The sequence below is a fragment of the Oryctolagus cuniculus genome, chromosome 3 (assembly GCF_051225735.1).
Source record: "Oryctolagus cuniculus isolate XC-2025 breed Fujian yellow rabbit chromosome 3, ASM5122573v1, whole genome shotgun sequence".
Lineage (NCBI taxonomy): Eukaryota > Metazoa > Chordata > Mammalia > Lagomorpha > Leporidae > Oryctolagus > Oryctolagus cuniculus.
The window spans coordinates 157118206-157141215 of record NC_142869.1 but is presented as its reverse complement, the minus strand read 5'-3'; the positions used below and the strand labels follow the sequence as shown (position 1 = coordinate 157141215).

Sequence of the window (23010 nt, the reverse complement as noted above, 5' to 3'; positions counted from 1 at the left end):
CTTAATGGTTACTTCTTTAATATCTTGAGCAATTATATATATGAACTCATTAATGACCATGAGTGTTACTGAAATGATAGTGGATCAAGTTTGTTACTGTAAGTCAGCAGTCCCCAAAGGTGTTTTTAAACGTACACTGTTCTTGTGTTCAACAGCACATAAAGAACAATAAGGATACAAACAAATATGAAGGCTGGCCTGAAGTTGTAGAGATGGAAGGATGCATCCCCCAGAAGCAAGACTAAAGGGACCGTGGAGAAAATGGAAGGAAGCACACTTTAACTGTTCACGGGAGAGCTCTAAAGGAAAAACTTCATGTAAATATTTTAAGAGCATGCAGCAATCTCGGTGTATGCATGAGCATTATTTCTTTTGATATCAGGATTATTTATTACTAACGTAAATAGATATCTTTGTAAATAGCCAACCTAACGAGCAGATCACTGAAGCATTTCTAAGCACATCTCCCTGCAAGAACAATGTGTAGACTGCTGTGGTGGTAATGTGTCTTAATTCTAAGTGCATACCAGACAGATAACTGAAAAGATTGTAAAAACTATATTGATATGTATACTGTTGCTGTGAAAATCTGTCATGGAATAATAATGGATTTTAGGGAAGAGACTTGGTTTTGTTTTATATAAATCATATATGTATGTGTGTGTGTGTGTATATATATATACATATATGTGTGTATATATAGAGAGAGCTTTATGATGACCATATCTTTTAAATTAAAAAGAGATTTGGCTCATTGTGTGTGTAATGTTACTTTATAGTCCAGCTCTCCCGAGACACCTTTTTTCTTACTTTTCTCTTCCCTTCCCAGGAAATAGAGAAATTTATGAAGACTTATATCAGACATGTGAAAAGCACAATGAAATTCTTTTAATATATGCAGTAAAAAGTAAACATGCAAATGTAGATGGCATTCAGGACCAGAGTTTCTGAATTTTGTGTTAGCAGTGTGAATAACTTGATTCTGTACAAGAGTCCTTCAGAAAAATTCACAGAAACTGTAATTGAAAGATAAGTTTATTTTGGTGCAAAATACAGGATGCACACATGGAATCTTTAAGAAGTTTGTGTAAAACTATTATGAAAAACCACATGGATTTCAATTTTTGTACATCAAAATAGACATATCTTTTAATTCCTATTCCCCATGAAGCTTTTTGCCACACCCTTGTATAGAAGCTGTTGAGAGTGAGGCTGGAGGTGGCAGCTTCACAGAACTGGGAAACCAAGCCAAGTCTTCCCCCCAGCGTACTTAGGCCATTGAAGACTCTTGCGTCTTTGTATTTAGAGCAGTGCTGGCATGTGTTTTCCTTATTTAATTTGTCAGCATTTACCAAGTGGTTTAGAAGGAGACATGATTTAGTATCACAATAATTTTGATTTGTAACCAAGAAGTTAATTCTCTGTTATCTAATTTCATGATAGCAAGTATTGCCCGAAGCTATAGTGGCATATTTAGAAAAGTCCTAATTACTGGGTAGACTGATAACATTTTAAAAATAACTTGTTGACCTAAAATGACTTCATACCCAATTCTACATAAAAATATAGGCAATCTACCTTTTTTTTAAACTTTAGATATTCAACAAATGACAGTTTTCCTTTTTTTTTTTTTTAATTTTAATGGCATTAGATACCTGTTGTGTATGGAGTCTCTTAAACTGGAACATGAAAAATCTAATGATCCAACTGCCTTTAACAACGTAAGGCAGCACTTAAATTTTGAACCTAACTTTCAGATGACTTATGTAAAAAACCTGAAAGCAGTATTTGTTATTTTGCTATAAGCCAAGTTAGAAGCTATTCACATATTTATCAAATATTCATGAGATGTCTGGTACTGTTCTTTCCCTCAAACTGAATGTAGCTCATGAATAAATGCACCTTATACATTGAAACAATTTTTGTACACTTTCTGGAGTTTCGGTGCTTATATTGTTAAATCACATTCAGCATGTATATTTTGACATTTAAAATACTCCCCACATTTCTGTAAATTAAAAGAGTTGGTATTTTACAGTTCCTTGGATTGTGAAATAAATGTTGCTTTTTTTTTAAATAATGAAAATAAATATTCACTTTTTGCATTGTGATTTTTTTGTATTATCTGACAAAGTAATATACCTATAGGGAATCACATTTAAAATTTAAGTATCTGGGTGGTAGGGCATTCCGTTGATACAAGACTGTAAAAGGATGACTTGTACAGGCGTTTGTAAGAGGTCATAAGAAGTGATAAAGATTTTGATTATGAAATTCCTTGGGAATAGTTTGCTTTTTTTCCTCAGTTCTTTTGTATAAATTGTGCCAACTCAAATTTGGAAGCAGTAATTTACTACATTTCATTTCCAGATCTCTTTAAAATCAACATTGTAAATGCTCATTTGATGTTAAGAATTTTCTTTCTTAAAATCAGAAATTTGACATTTTGATATTTTAAGTGGTGCTTAAGAGCTCATCAGTACATAATTTGTATTTAAAAGTACTTATGCTTTCCAAGAATTAAGTGTATTACAATATGAATGTTAAAACTGACCAAAAGGAAGTAGGAAAATAAGTGATAATTGAGAAATTAAAGAAAAATTCATCCAGTCTTCATATTCCTGACTTCAGTTTGACTACAGTAAAATTTATCATTGTTCTTTGTTTTTTTTCTTCTTAAATGAATCAGGTAATATTTTATAATTTTACAAAATATGAAAGCTCAGCCCGTTAAGCCTATATTATAATTTGTGGTTTAAAAGTTTATAAAAATTATAAGTAGTCTGAGCAGAAAATCACATTATTTCCTTTAATTTCTTTCTTTCTTTCTTTCTTTTTTTTTTTTTTTTTTTTTTTTTTTTTTGACAGGCAGAGTTAGACAGTGAGAGACACGGAGAGAAAGGTCTTCCTTTTTCCGTTGGTTCACTCCCCTTAAGTGGCCGCTATGGCCAGTGCATTGCAGCCGGCGCACTGCGCCAATCCGAAGCCAGGAGCCAGGTGCTTCTCCTGGTCTCCTATGCAGGTGCAGGGCCCAAGGACCTGGGCCACCCTCCACTGCCCTCCCAGGCTACAGCAGAGAGCTGGACTGGAAGAGGGGCAACCGGGACAGAACCGGCGCCCCAACCGGGACTGGAACCCCAGGTGCTGGTGCCACAGGCAGAAGATTAGCCTAGTGAGCTGTGGCGCCGCCCCATTTAGTTTCTTTACAACCCACATTTTAACTCAAAGAATGAGAAATGTGCTATGTAAAGTTAGTAGAATGGTTAAAGTAGAAATGATTTAGAGTGCTTATTCAAATGAACATGAAAAGAAAAAAATTGCTTGTGTTGGTCAGGTAAAAGATTTACTATTTAACGTCTTCAATTATTTCAACCAGTATTTGAAATTTAGAGCTATAGAGTAAGGGAACAGATTTCAGGTTTCCAAAGCATCACTCAGAAGCAGTCTATTCCTGTCGCGTCCTCCCGTGTCCTTGTTTTTAATTGTCATTTGCCAATAGCTAGTTAATTTCCATTCCCTTTAGAGCTCCTTCAATTTTTATTTTTTTTCCAAAATTCTTTAATAGGTAAGACATGCCCAGCAACTTAAATATATTAAAACATAGCAATTCACATTGGCCAAAAAGCATAAAGAAATGGTGCTTGCAAATCTGACAAAATAGGCTGGTGCCGTGGCTCACTAGGCTAATCCTCCACCTGCAGCACTGGCACCCCAGGTTCTAGTCCCGGTCAGGGCGCCAGATTCTGTCCTGGTTGCCCCTCTTCCAGTCCAGCTCTCTGCTGTGACCCAGGAGTGCAGTGGAGGATGGCCCAAGTCCTTGGGCCCTGCACCCACATGGGAGACCAGGAGAAGCACCTGGCTCCTGGCTTCGGATCAGCGCAGTGTGCCGGCAGCAGCACACTGCCGGAACAGCCACTGAGGGGTGAACCAGTAGAAAAGGAAGACCTTGGCCGGCGCCGCGGCTCACTAGGCTAATCCTCCGCCTAGCGGCGCCGGCACACCGGGTTCTAGTCCCGGTCGGGGCGCCGGATTCTGTCCCAGTTGCCCCTCTTCCAGGCCAGCTCTCTGCTGTGGCCAGGGAGTGCAGTGGAGGATGGCCCAGGTGCTTGGGCCCTGCACCCCATGGGAGACCAGGAGAAGCACCTGGCTCCTGCCATCGGATCAGCGCGGTGCGCCTGCCGCAGCGCGCCGGCCCTGGCTGCCATTGGAGGGTGAACCAACGGCAAAAAGGAAGACCTTTCTCTCTGTCTCTCTCTCTCACTGTCCACTCTGCCTGTAAAAAAAAAAAAAAAAAAAAGGAAGACCTTTCTCTCTCTCTCACACTGTCCACTCTGCCGGTCAAAAAAAAAAAAAAAAATAGAAAGGCTATGCCTGTTCTTTCTCTGGAATGATGTATCCTATAATTGCTGAATTTCAGAGTGGTACTTTGGAAATTAAGTGGTATGTTAACAACATGATGTACAGCTAGGAAGGATCAGTGATGGGTAAAGTCCTTACTCTGTGTAATGTTCTGTGGAAGCTCTATTGATTTGAAAGGCAGAGTGACAGAGGAAGAGACAAAGAGCGGTCTTCCATCTCCCCAAATGGCTGCAACAGCTGGGGCTGGGCCAAGCCAAAGCCAGGCGCTCCATCCTAGTATGTCATATGGGTGGCAGGGGGCCAAGTGCTTGAGCCATCACCTACTGTTTTCCCCGGGCATATGAGCAAGGAGTTGGATCAGAAGCAGATACAAACCGGCACTCCAGTGTGGGATGCCAACATTATAAAGCAAAGGCTTAACCGACTGTGCCACAATACCAGACCCAGAGCTCCCTCAGTTTAACCACGCTGATGCCTCTCTTTATTGGTCGCTCCTAACTACAATCTCCTTCCCCGTTATTGAATATTTATTTTGATTTGGACAGTAAGAGAGAGCTTCCATACACTGGTTCATTCTTCAAATGCCTGCAACAGCCAGAGCTGGGCCAGGCCAAAGCCAGAACCCCAGAACTCAACCAGGGTCTCCCATGTCAATGGCAGGGACCCAAGTACTTGAGCCATCACTTGCTGCCTCCCAGGCATAATGCTAATAAGCATTAGCAGAAAGCTGGAAGTAGGACTAGAGCCTGGACCTGAACCCAGGCACTCTGATTGATTCACTGCACCACATGGCCACCCCAGCAATCCTGTTCCAATGTGAGGACCCTGAGAAAGTCAGTTCTCTCACCTTTAAGAGACAGGACTAATGTGTTTGCCATGCCTACCAAAGTGCCAAGGACAAAGTACTCAATTCAGTGCAACTGCTGGTACTGCTGTCTTTATCAGCCCTGCCTCTTGCAGGCTATTAACACATTAGCCTAAGAGAAAAGTGAGCCAGTCAGCTTCTAGCTGTCCACTCCAATCATATCGTGCCAGAGAGAACGCTGAGATGACTTGGGCAGTAAGATGAGGGGAGAGGATGCAATGCAGTTCACCTGTGGTTTTAGACCGCCACACTGCTCCAGGATCGTCTCATCTTTCACTCAGTACACCTTGATAGCAAACTCCCCTGCACATGCATTTGTGTGTCTCCAGGCAACTAGTACTTCAAATGATCACCTGTGAGAGTCCTGTGTGTTTCAGTCAAAGGCGGTGGTGGAGGTGGGAGGAGGGGACGTGGCACTTGAGTGACCCCTTCCTGTGCCAGCAGCCCGTAGAGGAGCCTCACAGCGGAACACAGACCTTGCTCCCTGACTCCTGCAAGCTGGGGGAGATGCAGACCCTTGGCTGCACACTTGGGCTTAGGTGGCCTGTGAAGGTTCTTAGCCACCACAAGGGAATTTTAAAGCAACCTTTTGTTTTCTGAGATCAAAACTGCTTATAGTGGTACATGTATTGAAACATACCTCAGATTTCCAAACGCACTTTGTGATATATGTGTTCAGGCGCAGCCCTGCCTCTGTACGGTGCTGCTGCTCTGCACTGTGGTAGGATGGGAGGGACAAACTCAGTCCTGGGTGCGTCCCACTCCCAGTGTATTCCCTGTCAAGTCAAACCACGGGAACAAAATGACCAGTTTGGAAATGCACCTGCAGCATTGTCCATAAGTGCATCCCTTGAAGCTAAAGGACATGATGGCTCACCTGTGAGAATCGGGTTTTAGCTAAGAGCCCAGTGTGAGCCTGAGAAGTTCTCTTATCCAAAAACTTCATGTGACGTGCACGTTTTATCATTTACAGATAGTTATACTAACATGGAAGTCTTACACTACCTTAAGTTTGGGCTCCCTGAACTGCTTGACTTGTGCATAGTTCTATGTATCGGAAGCCTGATTAGAGAAGTACTGTTTGCCTCCTTTGACGAGAACAGAAAGGAACTCCAAGGAGAGTGTTCTGCAAGTGCAAGCTCTGAGCAAAGGAGAGTTTTGAAAGCAAATAATACTGTGTGGAAATCACACATTGGGAAAAAGCTGCATGACTTGAAATTTTTCCAACACCAGAGTAAATTTATCTTTTAATGGCATTTTCCATGAACTTTTGGAAGTACCCTCGTGTGTTCAATTTGTGGAGAAGGCAGTAGTCCTGGAGAATTGTGGTTCGGTGCTGTGAGAGAGGTCCCAGTTGGACAGTGGTGAGAATTTCCTTAGGTGTGAGGAACACACACTCAGCCTGCACCCTTCCTGCCCCTTACCTGGGAGCACAGCCTGCCCTGCATGGTTTTCAGTTCTCCCTTAGGGAGAGGACTAAAGGTTTAAGAAAATAGGGGCTGCTGTTGTGGTTAAGCCACCACTTGTGATGCCTTCTTGCAAAATAGGCATCCTATATTGGAGTGGGAGTCCTGGCTGAACCTCTTCCGGTCCAGCAGCCTACTAATGCACCCGGGAAAGTAGCCTGATTGCCCAAGTACTTTGGGCCCCTGCCAGCCACATGAGAGACCTGGATGGGGTCTGTTACTCCTGGCTGTGGCCTGATTAGCCCCAGTCATAGCAGCCATTTGGGGAGTGAAATAGCAAGCAGAAGATCTCTTCCTCCACCCTCTTCTGTCAGTCTGCCTATGAAATAAGTACTGCACACACACACACACACACACACACACACACACACCACGTGAACAGTTTGTCCCCAGACTCCTGGAGAAATTGAAGGTTCTGATCTAGAATAAGATTGAAAGCCGATTCTGGAGGAACTATTTTTTTTGTCTACAACTTATTTATCTGAGAGGTAGAGTTACAGAGAGAGGGAGAGAGAGAGAAAAGTCTTCCATCCTCTGGTTCACTCCCCAGATGTCCGCAACAGCCAGAGCTGGGCTGATCCAAAGCCAGAAGCCAGGAGCTTCTTCTTGGTCTCCCACACGGGTGCAGGGGCCCAAGGACTTGGGCCATCTTCTATTGCTTTCCCAGGCCATAGCAGAGAGTTGTATCGGAAGTGGAACAGCCAGGACTTGAACCGGTGCACACAGGGCTTTACCCACTATGCCACAATGCCAGTCCAGAAAGCGTGTATTTAGATACTCCGTTAAATTTGGTGGTGTTTCTCCTCTATCAGAGAGTAAGCCGAGGTAGAAACAAGGCTCCTCCTCCTTTTCTCTGGGCTAACCAGGCCCGGTGGATGTGGGCCAGATGCCAGGTGCTCAGATGTGACCAAGGCAGAAGAGAGAGCTGCTGGGCCACCGTAGAGGTGTCGCCTTCAGGGCTCGGAGTGGCCCTGGCAGAGGAAACCCTGCCTCCAGTGTGTGACTTTCTCACATAAGTCAGATGCTTTCAGGCACATTCTGCAAATTGAAAAGCCACATCTGAGACTTCAGTTTGTGGGTCTTGGCCCAGGTTTACTCCTGCTTTCTCTTCCCCGACACATGGTAGAGGCTGCGTTTCCTAGCAGCAGTTTGTTTCAGAAGGTTTTCATGTGCTGCAAGCCACCTCCAGTGGTTCTGCCCACCCGCACTTGGATGTGAACCTACACCATTACAAGTGGTAACTGTGATTCCTCTATTAAAAATAATACCTTATGTAACAATTGGCTGTAAGCACAGCAATAGGAAGGATGTAGTATTTATTTTATGTCGCACCAAGTTAGTCCGATCTTTGCCCTTAGTCATTTCCTTTTGGAATCATTGTTACATCCTGGCACCCTCCAACTGTTAGCCCCATCGGGACCTAACATAGAAGTCGGCTTAAATCATTTTGAGCTTAGAAATCAATAGCAGTGGATTTTAATTATATTTCATGGTGAGTTCTAAGATCTCAGTTCTCCCGTCACTTCAGTTCCTGCCTCTCAACCGATATAACCAAACCATGAAGGAACATCCTGTCATTTTGGTTTTATTTATAAATCCCCCAAACTCTTTAAATGGCATATTGTAAACACTCTACTGACAATTTGGATAACTGTGAGATGCAGAATGACAGTGTGGTTAAGGGTACCGATGCTGAAGCCACTCCGTCCTGTGTGACCTTCTTGGGCAGTTGTTCCTTCTTGGGTCTGTTTCCTCATCTATACAGTGATGACCACAGTCATGGTGCCTGCTTCATGACATGAGGTTGGTGTAAGGATTAAATCTGTATGTGTGTATAATACACACAAACATGCATACATAGATAAAGTTTCCTAGATCAATGCCCTGGTATATGATAATTGCTACCTAAATGTTTGCTAATATTACTTTCTCTTTCAAAGGAAATGAGACCCTCCCTGGTGTACCACTGTGTCCCCTTTCATGCTGAACCACATGTCATCATCATCATCCCTCTCCAAGAAATGTTACGCACTTGCCTCCTCTGGTCTATAGTAAAACTGAAATAAAAAGAGGAAGAGAGTCAAGCCATCTTAGCCAGCTTTCCTGGAGGAGGGCTTGTCCTGGGAACTAGTCATGGTTTTTGGAGATGGGATTTGAATTTTTCTTCCCTGAAGTCAGCCAAATGGATCATTGTGTTCTATCTAGATAACTAAATGGCTCCAAGTGTTTGGTTTCATTTCTTGGTCTTTGATGACTTTTGGGTGGTCTTGCAAAAGTATCAGCAACTCCCCAAGTTGCCTATAAATAAATATTTTGATGAGAAGCTTTTCTGCTTCCATGTTTTAAACTGAATAAAAGCAAAGATCTTCTCAGTACTGACAGTACTTCAGAAAATTAAAATTGTGTTTCTAAAACATTTACTGTGGCTTCACATGGCACCAAAGCTGTAGATACATAGGTCATTGTATCTAAACAAATAATTCAAATTTTATTGTTATTCTCAGTGTAATCATCATAGTGTCCTAAGATACAAAAGAAAGCAGTTGTCACTCAAATTGTGAATAAGGAATTGTTGCTGTAGTTAATATTCCCAAGAATGTGTTATTGATATCATACAATGTGCTACTAACAGGGAGGTGATTTAGTTTGTCAACTTATTTATCCAGAGGTTAAAGGCTCCATTTAATGTTTATCTTAATTCCATTTCAAGATGCAGCATTGTCTCTTTACCATGCCTTCTACCATACCCAAACAATACTCTAAACTCAACTCTCAATTTTAAAATAATAGATTAGGGCACCTTCCCAGTCCTTTCAACACCATAAAGGGCATTTAACCAAATGAGGGCACTTTTTACCCACATCCATAATCACCATTGCTTTGGGTCTGCTTTGGCTGTGAGCTCAATGTGCTGGCAGAATCTGTCTCCTAAATAATCCGGAGGACTGAGACATCTAATGGCTTTGCTGCCCAGCTTCCAGGTACACTTCACTAGTAACATAATACCCTGGTTTTCCTCTGTGGACTTAACCATGTTTCCATTCTCAAGCTGTGTACTTGCAGTTGGCATGAGCCCCACTGCCCGTTCCCAGCATGGCCTACAGTGACCTCAAGGCAGACCAGCCACCTATGGCCCACCTTCAACTCCCAGTGGTCACTGGGATTGATTCAGAGGTAGACACATTTCACCAGTCAAACTCAATCAGACTCAGATGACCTCTGGTGGGACTTCTGGGAATGAAACGTTTCCCCCCCTCTTCTGTATAAGCAACCATCAAGAACCCTTCTTTTAGAATGTGTATTAGGAAAATGGGCTGCCTGGAAGTGAAAGGCAGCAAGCCTGGCACCACTGGAGGCATGAGTGTTTGGGTGATGCAGCCCCTGTGGAGGCTGAAGACAGCGCTGACAGCCAGCCTGAAAAGAAGGAGGGGCCAGAGTCTCGGTGAGAGCTGTGAATCCAGCTTCCTGGGGGCAGCTCTGGAGCTGTGGGTTACTGAGTCAACATGTTTCCTTTAATGATTAACCCAGTCTAGGCTGGGTTTTCTGTTGTTTCTAGCATAAATAGCCCTAACTACTGTAGGCAGAATAGCTCAGAATGGTGTTCCCAGGAGCACCCTGGTGCTTCCTGTATCATGCCCAGGAGTGAGAAAGGAGTGAGTCAAGGCCAAGCTGTCAGCCACCAAGACAGGCAGAGAGAAACCAACAGAAACCAACAGCTTCCATGGTGGCACCAATGAAAGGAAGGAAAAGCAGAACCCAGCGACACAGCCCGGGCATTGGGAGTCCTTGTCCAGACATTCCAGAGAGCACAGCCTGAGTCAGCATCGCTGTTCCTAAAGCAGGTGCTAAATGGTGACCAGGTATTCATGAATTAGAGGTTACAGGACTCTTACAATCAGTTAATAAGGTGATTATGAAAAGTCTGCTACTTAATAGAAGAAGTTAATTGTTCATAGGAACAACAATCTTCTCTATTTCAATAAAGGAGCTTATTTTCAATGACGATTGCATAGACTTACTTTGCAAAAAAAGGCATCAGTGTATATGTCTTTTTTTTCAGATTATTTTATTCAATGGATGCTAAAGAATGGGAAAAGTCACTCTTTTTAAAAAAAAGCACTATATTTGCTTTGATCTGTGTCTATTTCTGAGTTTCTTATTTGGTAAATAATAACATTAAACTTTAAGAGTCATAGTTAAATGTTTAGTCTTGACTTTAATGTTAGATCTAAGAAGTCTTCCATAATTTTGTTCTTTTTCACAAGTTATTATTCTGTCTCTGTTAATAAAAGAAAATAGAAGGAGACTTGGGGGCCGGGGCAACAATTTTATCTTATTAAGAAAAACACTCTTTGTCCATTCTGAACTTAGAAAATCTATTTTTTCTACATAATATTGAAATATTTAACAGTTTATAAAAAACATAAGCATTTACATTAAATACAGCCCTGTCACCTTCGCTGGGACTCTCATAAAAGTGATGAATATACATGCACGAAAATTTAAAAAGACCATCAAACATTCATATGGAAATGCAGCATTATAAACAATAAATATCTGGGGTATCAAAGTCACAAATTTATCATTATTCTGATTGCCATGTGTTTTTCCAGTTAAAATCTTTACTATATAACTTATTATAATAACTTTATGAGTTAAACATAACTAATGTGAAAGAGAGTTCAATTAATTTGATGGCTAAAATACAATTCTCAATATTTTGCAACATATTTTAGTTTCTAACATATAAAACTGTCATTTTGGCAAGAAATACACATCCGTATAGTAGGTGTTCAGTTACGTTCCTTTACAAAGTTAACAAAAAGAATATAATGAAAGAATTATTTCTGAGATAATCTTACTGCTTTAGCTCTTGGGCTTTGGCAATAAATGTCTGGATTTTTAAATCTATATAACTTAAATATTGTATTTACAAAATATAATTACTTTTAGTCAAAATATTATACAAAATACTGTCATTACACATTTAAAGGGTGCTTTTCTGTACCATGAATGGGAGCCCTTTATATGCTAACCTCTGCTTTTCCCACTGTTTTCAGGATCCTTCCCTTCCCCAGTATCTCAGAGCTGAGTTTTTAACAATGAAAACTGGTCTATGATAAAATATGTGTCTGAAGAGCAAAGAGTGCTGTATAACCTACACAAGTTTTTCTAGACAATTCCTCCCAGTTAAAGGCGCTTAAAATTCAAATGGCACATTTTACATTTTTATTCTTTCAGTTTGCCATTAAACACCTCTAACAGATACTTTTTAGGGATATTGTGTCATTTTGGAAGATGCTTTCAAAATGCATAGCTGAACAAAGAAGCACCCGGCTTACATTAACTCTCCAACATCTTCTGTCTGTCTACACACAAACAAGTATGAGTTATTCAATTAAAATACTGACAGAATAAATGATATTCATGTTTTTGCTCCTGGCTGCTAGAAGAGGTGTCTTTGTAAAATGACGAATGTATAATCATCATTCTTGAGTTCCATAACTGAATTCCACAGTTGAGGATCTTGTCCTGAAAATGGACCAGGTCTCCTTCCTTATCTATCAGGGCTCTTCCTTACATATCAGTGCATATCCCCAGCCCATCAAAAGATGGACACAAATCTTTCCAACTTGAGAATCCCAAGAAAGTCACACAAACGATGTGTGATTGGATGTGGACCAGCCAAGGATAAGGGAATTCCAATGCACAAGCCAACTTCAGCAGCCCTGCCCAGCACAAGGTGCACACTTGGTTGCAATCCATATACGCGGCACATCAGGAGTCCTTGCCCAGGGGTGGACAGAGGGTTACTTACACGTGTGGACATCAGTCATGCTTTCGCATCTTCTGCAGCGGACGTAGCAGCACCAGATAAACTTACACTCACACCTCTCCACGTGCCTGACCACATGGGTGTTGTATCCTCGGCCACAGCATAAGAGGTTGCAGCCGTCAGCCCCTTCCGAAGTGCGGTTGCATTCTCTGCCTTGAGTCCCTGGGATGCCCAGTTTCTTGTCCTCCACACAGTAGTTGGGAGACTTATTGACATAGAGCAGATCTTCCTTGCGAATCGGTAGTTTCCTCTGATCTTTTTCTCTCCGGTGCATTTTCTTCTTTGTTTTCTCTGATATCTGAATACTATTTTCATATTTATCCTTCAACAAATGGCCGATCTTTTCAAAGGAAGACATGGTTTTCCAGCATGTTTTCACAGCACAAGAGCCAGAAACTCCGTGGCAGCGGCAGTCTACTGACATCAACTTGGCGACAGCCTGAAACCAACAGTAACTACGTTCAAATATCACTCATCAAGACGGACACACAGCTAACCTAATCGCTTAAGTTCCTGGGTGTGTTTTCTCCAAGGTAAAAAGGATACGTATGAACATAAAGGACCTTTAAGAGTGTTTAGAGTTCAACTGCTGTCCTTTGGTTTTGTCCCAAATGTTTTCTCCAACTGTCAAGACCCTGCAGAGGAAGTTTTCCCAGGAGGCATTTAAAGTACCGTACCTAGCAAATATTGTTATCAGAGATGATCTGAGTTAACAAGAACGACTTTTATTTCTGACTCCACATTTAATTTTGGGTGTGAGAGGATGCTCATGGATGCCTGTATCTTCCTGAACCCATTCTACCCCTTGCCACTCAATGTATATGATCCATGAACCAGCAACACTAGTGTCACTTGTGAGAAACACAAACACTGAGGTCCCACTACAGACCTACAGAATCAAAAGCTGCATTAAGACCCCCAGGTGACACTTAGGCATATTAAAATTAAAGAAACACTGAAAGAGCAGCTTCCCTCACCACTGTTAGTATGCAGAAACATCCGTAGAACTTTACAGCTAAATGATGTTCTATGCCCTAAGATTCTGACTTGATTGGCTAGGGTGGGGTTTAGCCACTGGTACTTTCACCAAGATGCTCAGATGATTCTAATGGCATCCAGAGAAGACACCTGCTGCTTCAACTAACAGTTCTCAAGTTTGATGATTATTAAAGTGAGTTCTATTCATGGGATTTGGGTAAATGTGCTATCCCCTGGTCTCAGATCAAATGAGAAAACCTGATCAATCAAGAAAAGTTGTTCAAAAGGAGAGGGAGCTGGAGAATATGGTTGCTCTCAGCAAATTCTTACCCTCTTCTGAAAAAATGAATTCAAAACATATGTGCTATCTTTGATGCACCAGTGGCACTGTCCTAACAGAGACAGTAAGTGCTGTGTTCAGTTTTTACAGACTGAGGAATTAAATGAGATTTCGCATGTTTGTAATTGTCAAATGTCTAGCACATGTGAAGGTCTAAATAAACACTCTCTTGCTCTGAAGAAGAAGGTAGTGTATGAACTAGAATAAAAATGTTCCAATGGAGCTAACGGCACAGAAACCACATAGAGATGTGAAAAGTTTCAGCCTCTAATCTCTTACATACCAGGCTAGCCAGCATAGCTTCCTTCAATCCCCAGATGATGGCAGAGCCGATTAATCAATCGTCAGGGCTAGCTGTAGAGCTGACATTCTGTCAACATGCTGGGTAAAATGAAAAATGGATCCATGTATTCAATAACTTGGAAATTATGTATGTAATCTCACCAAAGAAGGGGAAAACCTTCCAGTTTAAATTCCACTTACAGCTCTTATCAAAACTGTAAAATGATGGGGGTCTACACTACTCTGTACCAAAACTGACATTGACATGTGTGCCGAATATTACATTTTTTTTAACAAATTAACAAAATTTCATGAACTTTCTAATGAGACTATCTCAAACAATTGATAATATCTGCAGTCTTAAATGACAGCATATGGTATTGATTCATGCAATGTCTGACGCTTGTTAGCGGTGTTTAAAATAAACAGAATATTGAAACCTTGTCCTCTATAGATTATAGCACGTAGGCTTTTTCTGACTTCACAAAACTGAGAAGCTAACCCATGTGTCTATTTCTCATTAGCTCAAGGCAAAATTATGTGAGAGCAATTTACAAAGCATGGCACAAAGGCTTGTTTGGCTGCATTTATGGCATTTGATAGTCACAAAATCCTCAATTCTTCAAAATGTCTCTAGACAAATAAATGTTCAGATTAATGCAATCTGCTTAGATTGATTCAAATTTTAAGTGTCTGATGGACAGGAGAGAGCTCATTTGGCGTGAGGAAATAACAAGAGATTGTTTAAAAAAAAAAAAAAAAGCCCAAGCCTAGGAATGTCTGTTTATGTGTTTAAACACAATTTTCCCTACTGTCACCGACGGTGATTTAAGGTTGCTTCTTCTTCTGGGTCATGACTGAGGAGCCAGCTTTTTCTTTTATTAACCAGTTCAGACATCACTAAGGTGTTGCCTATTTGCAAAGCTTGGAGGACAGAGTAAATGTTTATCAAATATTTATTCAGTGATTAGTCTAGCTCATTCCGACAGTTTTACCACATCCTCAGTTGGTAACCTGATCGGGTGGAGGTAATAGAAATCACCTTCTTAAAAGTCATTTTCAGAGGGCCAATGGCATTGGGAGAACTTGAGCTGGCCAGGAGCTGTTCTAATTCCTCAGCCTTAGCCCCAGACACAATAGTGTCGCCCACAAAAGTGACACACCGCACCACAGGTTTGAAGGAGAAAAAGACTGACTTTCAAATTCAGTTGCATCACCTGCTGAATTTGTATCAGAATTTTGGGAGGGTATCCCTACTCTAAAAAAACTAGCCCTTCAAAAAAAAATGTCTAGGATTTAGAATTAGCTAGTGATGATAAGTTGAAAGTTTTATTCTATGTTTGTGAATTATAAGTTACCCCAAGCAGTAAACATAAGATAAATAATATTTAATTATTTATACACGTATACATACAGACACACACACACACACACAGTCTAGGCTAGGACAGGAAAAACAAGAACCTCAAGGAAAAGAATCCAAGTCTCTTGACATGCAATTTGAAGGATTAGACCCTAATAATACTCCAAGGAAGAAACTTGGACAATTAGGAAATAAAGCCACGTAATCACCCTTAAGAGAATCCTGTGAAAAACAGAGTTCAAGGGCAGATACATACACACACACACACACACACACACACACACTTTAAATTCTACAAAACTTAGTACTTCTCTGAGCAAATTTTCAGAAGTTGTTTTACTTAATTTAGTTTTTTAGGAAGAAATGTTTTGTACATACTAGATAGTGAACAAGCACTTACTTAAGATTCCAATTTTACAGAAAAATAAACAGTGTGGTTAAGACACTTGTCTTACATAGGAAAGTGGGTGATATATGATATAAGATCTTTACATATAGCAGGGTAATTTTAGATCAGAGGAAAAATGAAAGTGGAAAATGCAAGTATATTTAAGGAAATTGTGTGAACACTAAGAAAAAAGGTGTATTCCCAAGCTTTTCTGATAGGATTCTTAACTAATGTTAAAAAGCCGTCATGAGCCACAATGATACACACTCATTTTCTGCTAACAGGAAAGTAAGAGAATAGCAACCAAGTGAGTTGTGTGTGGTTATGAGAAAATTCCTTTCTCTACTGTAGTTGAGTTGTTAAGGTTTATAACGATATTAACAGAGGAATGTTTTGTTAACTATTGCAAACAGATGTGCACATTTTGTTGGAATATTTTTAAACTATGGGAGAGCAATTAGGAGGGTAGCATTTAATCTGCTGGGCTCCTTGTGTAAGTTTTGGTTTGATAAATTTCTAATGAAGCGAAATAGGAAAGAGGTTTTATTAATGCTTAATGTAAAAATAAAAACTGCTTAAGAAGTGGTTTTAGGACTGATTGCTCTCACAATTTTGACTCAGAAGTATTGCAGCAGGCGGCGATTATTTTCCAGTATATTACTTTATCCAAACTTTGCAGAAATAGCCAGAAAATTGTTGTGGAATATTTTGTGACTAACATTTCATTTTTTCAACCATCAGATGATCTTTTTAAGTTTTTATGAAAACTGTGATATAGGGTTGGACGGGTATATGCAGGATTCCTATGTCTCTGGACTATTTTGTCCTTTTCTGTCCAAAAATATATTTGAACCTGCTGAAAAGCTAAACATGATCATGCTGGACACCTATTTATAAATATTCTTCAAACAGGTCAATGAAAACTTGGGGTCAGCCCTTCCCACTTTGTTGAGTTACTCATCATAAAACAAATTATGGGGTAGGAAAACTTAAAAGTTTATGAGGTGGACCTGGTAAGAATGGAAATATTTTAAGCACACCAAAAGAAATACCCATAAATATTCCAAGTCACATTATTCCCAGAAGTTCTACCCCTGGAAGACATCACATCATTCTGTTAGCCAATCACCAACCGGCAACATTATTCTTGGAGTCATAAGTTTAGGAATGGTGTCAGAACCCAAGTGGGAATCAGAGTATTTAAGGTCAGCGGTTAGAAAATCATCTATCCTGCTCATAGCACTACTAAGCGCCAGTACCCACATTTCTCTGAATGCTTTCCTACATTTTGAGTTTGGGATTTTGAGACCAGGAAAATCAACTCAATTGAATGCAGATCTTGAACTTTACTCAGAAGAATATGGCTATTAAATTAAAGTCCTAATTGTCAATATTGAGAATCGAGTTGACTGCCCTTCCTTGTTAGATAATAACTTGGAAATCTGGGGTTTAGTTTTTGGCCACCAAGGGGGAAAAAAAGCACAAAAATGTTTTGAATTATAATGTTTCATGAAAAAGACCAACAAAAATACCAGTGTAGTGCTGCTCCCAAAATAACCAGGTAAATATTTTGCAATATTTAAAAATTCCATCTAGAACAATGTGGAAAAAATTCGTACAGAAAATGGAAATTTACGGGAAAGATATATATATTTGTGGGTTAATTTATTCTTTTGCCTAGTTAAGATAACAGAAAAAATCAAAGTAATGTGAGGATATTGTTTTTTTTTTTTCCAACGGAAGTGGATTAAAGCTGATGCTGAATAGCTTCATCTTTTTTAATAAAATTAGAATATGAAAATAGTCTAAGATAAAAATTAGCAGTTACAGGCAAATATTGCTACCTAATTTAAATACACACAAGATTAAATAAAACTAAAAAGCTGTCTGATGTTACTTATAAAAACACATTTTAAAATGCTTTATGACTTTTCCTAAGTTTGCAGATGACTTTATTTAAGAATTTAATCCAATGAGCTTTTAAGTTTTGGTTCTGTGGTTAAAATTTTTTAATCTCTACCAAACTTCTTAAACAATGGCTAAAGAAGATATAAGATCTATATTGATAATAAAAATTCATTTAATTATTTTCTTGTTTTTAAATGTATCAATTTTAATATTTTTCTAGTTTATAGTTTTAAAGAACATATATTAGTTAAATTTCACTTCTTATATTAATATATTAAAAATAATAAAAGTTCATTTATTGGATAACGTGTAGTTGAGGCAAGATCTCATTCATTCTTTTTTTATACGTAAAATTTTAAGGGAAAGGCACATATACATAGCTGTTGTGTTATTTTTGTGATATAAAATAAACTTTTGACATTTATAAACAAAAATATGAAAAGCTTACACAGCTATTTATTGATTTTCCTATTTGTTATTTTGTTATTTAGAATCGAACATTCAAACTGAATTAAAAATTCAACTTTGAAGCATTACAGTGATATATTTACTGAGTTTTCTGTTTTTTTATTTTTAAACTAGGGCAGTTAAGTAAAGAAAACTGGCTGGAACTTGCAATTATTCTGAATGAGTTCCATTTATTCACTTTCCACAAATGTAAAATAAATGCAACATACACTTTAAATATCCCTAAGAGATATGGCAACTTGTTTTAATTTACTTCAGGAGAATGTGGCAGATTTCAATTACCATCTTGGGACCTCTATAGGCTATTGGATATTAACAATAATATATAATATGTGCTGATATTCCTGTCCTGAAAGTTTATTACACCATAGGAAATATATATTCATAAAAAAGTTTCTACTCTTTTATGAAAGTCCCCATAAATTGCCAAATAATTCAATTATGTTGTCACTATTCATTGATATAAATAAATAAAACTTAAATTGAGCCCTAAATATACTCTATTTTAAGAAACCAATATAAAAAATTAGAATTCATTAAGGAGGTTAATTAGATTATAGTTCCTCAAATGTCTCCATTCAATCTTTAATATATTTATATTTTAAGATATCCATTTATTTAGTATATACACAGCTTTTTATACTTATCTGTAGTTTATGAGTTTTTAATATTAACATATTGCTTTATAATAAAATGATCACTTCCCTTTAAAAAAAAAACCATTGCTTTACAAAATACTAGTTAAAGATTGTGTATTCTCTAAGAATATTTGCTAGAGAAAGTAAAGACAAAACTGACAGGATCCATTGTCCATTAGAAAGTAGATTTTAAACAATATAGTTGAAACCCAAATTTAGATAAATAAAATTTAATTATTAAGTCTCATTAGAAACTCAACTACTGTAGATCGCATTATGGTTTTGCCACTAACTAGCTAATAGAGAAGAGCCAAGAAATTCAACAGGCACTTGTATAACTACTGTTTTATAATTAATATTTTAGATATATAAGATACACAACCATACACATTTTATAACACAAAGCAACCTACACCAGACGCAGAATCTAAACTAAACCAATGTGCTTTGCATATACTCTTTAAGAAATAGATATACATTCATATACGGTGGGATTTCAACAATTTCTTGGAAAATAGAAGTAAAAGGTATTTATTTAAGTGCAAAAAATTGAAGTCCATGTGTAGTATGCATGGATTTCAACTTTTTGATATAAGATAAACATCTTTTAATTCAGTACCCTTCCGTGTGTGTGTGTGTGTGTGTGTGTGTGAGAGAGAGAGAGAGAGAGAGAGAGAGAGAAGGGGGGGCAGAGGGAGGAGATAGAGTGTGTGTTAGGCTGCCAGTGCTTGACTTTTAAACGATCTTGATAGGTTCATGCAGAACTGTAATCCTACTGATACTTGATTCCATTTTCTAATACATACCTGCCTCCCAGCTTCATTGTTATGTAGATTCATTGCTAGCAGTACTTTGCTGTCCTTCCCTGTGGTGTTTCTGATGGGAAAGTCTAGGAACTTCCTGCTGAACCACATGCCATACTGGACATCATCGGAGCAGCCCCCCCAGTGCCAGCCTTCGCTTGCCGACCCACCGTTCTGCAAGGTGGTGTCACAGGAGCATTCTGTCATGTTGCCTGCACTACAGGACCTGGTCACAGCATGCACCAGGCCTGCAGCCATTACAGCATAAATAAATGCTGTCTCCTTGGTGCCTAGAATAAAACATAGGTTGCTAAATTAGAGAGCTATGTCACTCTCCATTTATGATCAAAACAAAGCTTCCTATTCATCCTCTTACCAGGCAAGCAATTTTTCTGTTTCTTACAGTAGATGCTTTAATGAGCACATATTTAGAAAGAAAGCTTTCCTATTGCTCCAATCTTTTAAAAACCAGCATTAGTTTTCAGTAATCCACTTGAGGAGATTGTCATACATTGCATGTTATACATTGTCTTCGTGCCTTAAAATTATCTGTGTATTTTTAAAGTGTGAAATGTCAGCACCTAAGGCAGCACTTAATAGGCAGGACTAGCTGGATAAAACCTATTGATTTTAAAATCTTTTGCATGGGTAAATAATGAACGTAGTACAACATCCAAATGAAACAGGAATGCCATTCTTTTTAAATTTAAAATGTACCTTCCCATAACAGTTGAAAATTTTGTGATTTTTTGCATGCATAAATAATACAAGTCAGAAGGCAAATTAAAATTAAACAATGACCAAAGCAATTAGTAGATAAATGTTACAGTTTACTTTCACATTAACGGCTAGATTTTTTTTAGGATACCGTGAATAACAATCACTGGTATTATATGAGACAGTTAAACACTTTATACAGTACTAGCTAATCCTCTCACAACTTTAAAGGCCATGAAAGGTAAGATAATGGAAATATCATTAGGAAAAAAAGAAGTGTCTGTTATTGAAAAAGATGAATTTATCACACTTGCAGTAGAATTTGCGCTAAAATCTTTGAAAATTAAAGTTCCACCAAAACATTAACAACATGGACTAAAAGGGACTCAGCAGGCGAGTTTTTTTTCTTTCCAGATGTTTAGATTGGAGTAGCAACAGTTTCACACCCGTTGTCCAATAAACCTTTCAACAGCTGATGTCTCAGCAACTGTGAAGAGCGCATCTTCTTTTTTCCCTCCTGTATTTGTCTTTTTCGCTCTGGGGCCAGGGTTCCTGGAGGAGCCCGCGCGGCCAGTCCCAGGGTCCGCGATGCTAGGGCGGCAGCACGGGGTAGGGACTGCACCCGGCAGGGTCAGAGCCAGGGAAGAGTGGCTCTGCAGCGTGAGTGCCACGCCTGTTCGATTCTCTGAGCCTGCTGATGTGCCTGGAGCAACTCTGGTCCCTGTACCTTTGTCCTGACCAGGCCACCACGCACGTGGAGGTAGCACTTGGTTTGACTTCAGTTCGCGCGCCTCGGCGTGCCCCTGTGGGGACTAGGGGGGAAGGGGCGGGAAACAGCGCCGGGGCTTCAGGAGCCGCGCTCGCCTTAGCCGCACGTTAGGTTCTCTGGGACAGCGCCTTCCAAGCCTCCCGCGTTCCGCGAACCCGGTGCTCAGAGCAGCCAACACACCCGGGGCTCGGCTGCGGGGAGCCCCTGGTCCAGGGCTCGGCGAGCAGCGGAGCCGGCTAAATCAAAGCAGATGCCGTTGCAGCATTCCCCGCGGCCCGTTTTATGTTTCTCCAGCTGGTCACCTACATAGGGGGGCGCTACGGGGTCCGAGGCGGGTCGCTGGGCCAGCAAAGTCGGAGTTTTTCTCCAACTGGGACAAGGCGCCGCAGGAAAGAGGAAGAACCACAGCCTCCCGTGCGCCCGGTTCTGGACCTGCGGAGTCCCCACCCGGCCTCCAGGCCGCACCTGCACCCCTGATTTAGCCAACGTCCCTCCTGATTCCTGGGCGCCGAGAGGCCTCTTTGGGGATTTCAGCGCGGGGCCACACCAGCGCTAACTCTTTGGAGGACTTGGCGGAGAAGTGCTAGCCTTCCCACCCTGCCAACCCCGAGGGTCCCAGGAACTCACCGCTGCTCAGCTCGTAGCCGAAGAGGGGCCCAGTGCCGAGCGGCGCGGCGGCGGCCGGGGCGGCGACCCTGCAGTTCCAGCGCTCGTGCCGGAACTGACTCCTGCACTCCTGGATGCCCAGGCGCGCGCCCTCGCGGATGCTCGGCAGCAGGTACGGTTTCCTCTTGCACAGCTCCTTCTGGCGGCCGCTCAGCGGCAAGTTGGCGCAGCCCAGCTTCTCCGGGACGCCAAAGGAGGCGATGCCCAACCACCTGTGAGACACGGCCGCCCCCAGCGTTAAGCCGCTCCCTGCTCTTCTCCCCAGTACCAGATGCTGACTCGAAAATCAAAGTCACCGCCCTAAGGGTCCCCGCCGCGCCTCTCCCCGGCCTCAGCTGAAAGCTGTCTGAGGCTGGGCACCCTTTATACCGCGTCCACCCCGTGTACCCCTGGCTTCCCGATACTCACATCCAGTTTCCTTGGGCTCCGCAGGGAAACAGCGCGAGCAGGGCTGCCCACAGCGCGCACAGGCGTGGCAGTCCCAGGAGCGCCGCTCGGTCCATGGCCCCCGCATGGAGTCCCCCAGCCCCAGCCACTCCTGCGCTACCTCCCTAGAGGCTCGGCGGACCCGGCTGCAGGTCAGTCCCCGAGCACCAAGTTGTCCCTCGCCCTGGTTCTCCTTGCATGCAACATAAAAAGTAGGTCAATCTGAGAGGGGCTCCCAGAAGCTCCCCCTGGTTGGCAGGGAGCAGTAGAGGAGTGGGGGAGGACAGCCTGGGCCCTCCTGCTGCGCGGAGCCGGGGTGTGCGGGAGATGCGCCAGCGAGCCTAGCACTCCAAGGTGGGAAACTTCTGTTGATGTATCGCGGTCTCCATCGCCCCCGGCCTCTCCTCCCATCTCCTCCCCCTGGCCGCGCCCGGCGTCTGATTGGCCCAGCAGAGGTCCTGCATCTTATCGTGCCGGGACCTCAGGTTCCCATTGGCTGAGAACGAGCTCCTCGCAGGGCGTCGCGGGCCCGCGCCTCCCCAACAGTGGGTCCCTAGCTGGGGTGTGTCCTGACCTTTCCTCCCGTTACTGTCTGCAGACAGCGGGTAGCTGTGGGGCTTATTCAACGCCCAGCCTGAGAGGCAGGCTTCTGTTGTCGCATCCTGGGGGAAAGCGTGGTTTTGATGGAAGTTTGAGTCCCAGCCTCCCCAGACGCATCTGGGTGGAATGGCTACACAA

At 41.4% G+C, this 23010-nt stretch overlaps 3 protein-coding genes across 5 annotated transcripts in view; 1 reads left to right on the top strand and 2 right to left on the bottom strand.

Annotated features, from left to right (window-relative positions):
- FAM3C (FAM3 metabolism regulating signaling molecule C) overlaps positions 1-2111 on the top strand; it is a 54358-nt gene extending 52247 nt beyond the window's left edge. For all 3 annotated transcript variants that reach the window (XM_051848906.3, XM_051848903.3, XM_051848904.3), the window contains one exon: positions 156-2111. In XM_051848906.3, coding sequence (XP_051704866.1) covers positions 156-245 — 90 coding nt within the window. In that variant the 3' untranslated portion in view covers positions 246-2111. The remainder of the gene's footprint in view (positions 1-155) is intronic.
- The window catches only part of CPED1 (cadherin like and PC-esterase domain containing 1), a 587225-nt gene that overhangs the window by 189507 nt on the left and 374708 nt on the right, over positions 1-23010 (bottom strand). The window lies entirely within an intron of this gene.
- WNT16 (Wnt family member 16) lies at positions 10881-22692 on the bottom strand. The gene is made up of 4 exons (XM_002712104.6): positions 22255-22692; positions 21808-22058; positions 19698-19984; positions 10881-12965 (listed from the first exon to the last, which is right to left on the bottom strand). The coding sequence occupies exons 1-4, from the start codon at positions 22347-22349 to the stop codon at positions 12501-12503; spliced, it is 1098 nt and encodes a 365-aa protein (XP_002712150.1). The 5' UTR covers positions 22350-22692; the 3' UTR covers positions 10881-12500.

Coding starts and splice junctions, on each gene's coding strand:
- WNT16 (XM_002712104.6), bottom strand. CDS start 22,349: ATGGACCGAGCGGCGCTCCTGGGACTGCCACGCCTGTGCGCGCTGTGG. Junction 22,059..22,254: donor GGAGCCCAAGGAAACTGGAT/GTGAGTATCGGG, acceptor CGTGTCTCACAG/GTGGTTGGGCATCGCCTCCT. Junction 19,985..21,807: donor CGGCTACGAGCTGAGCAGCG/GTGAGTTCCTGG, acceptor GTTTTATTCTAG/GCACCAAGGAGACAGCATTT.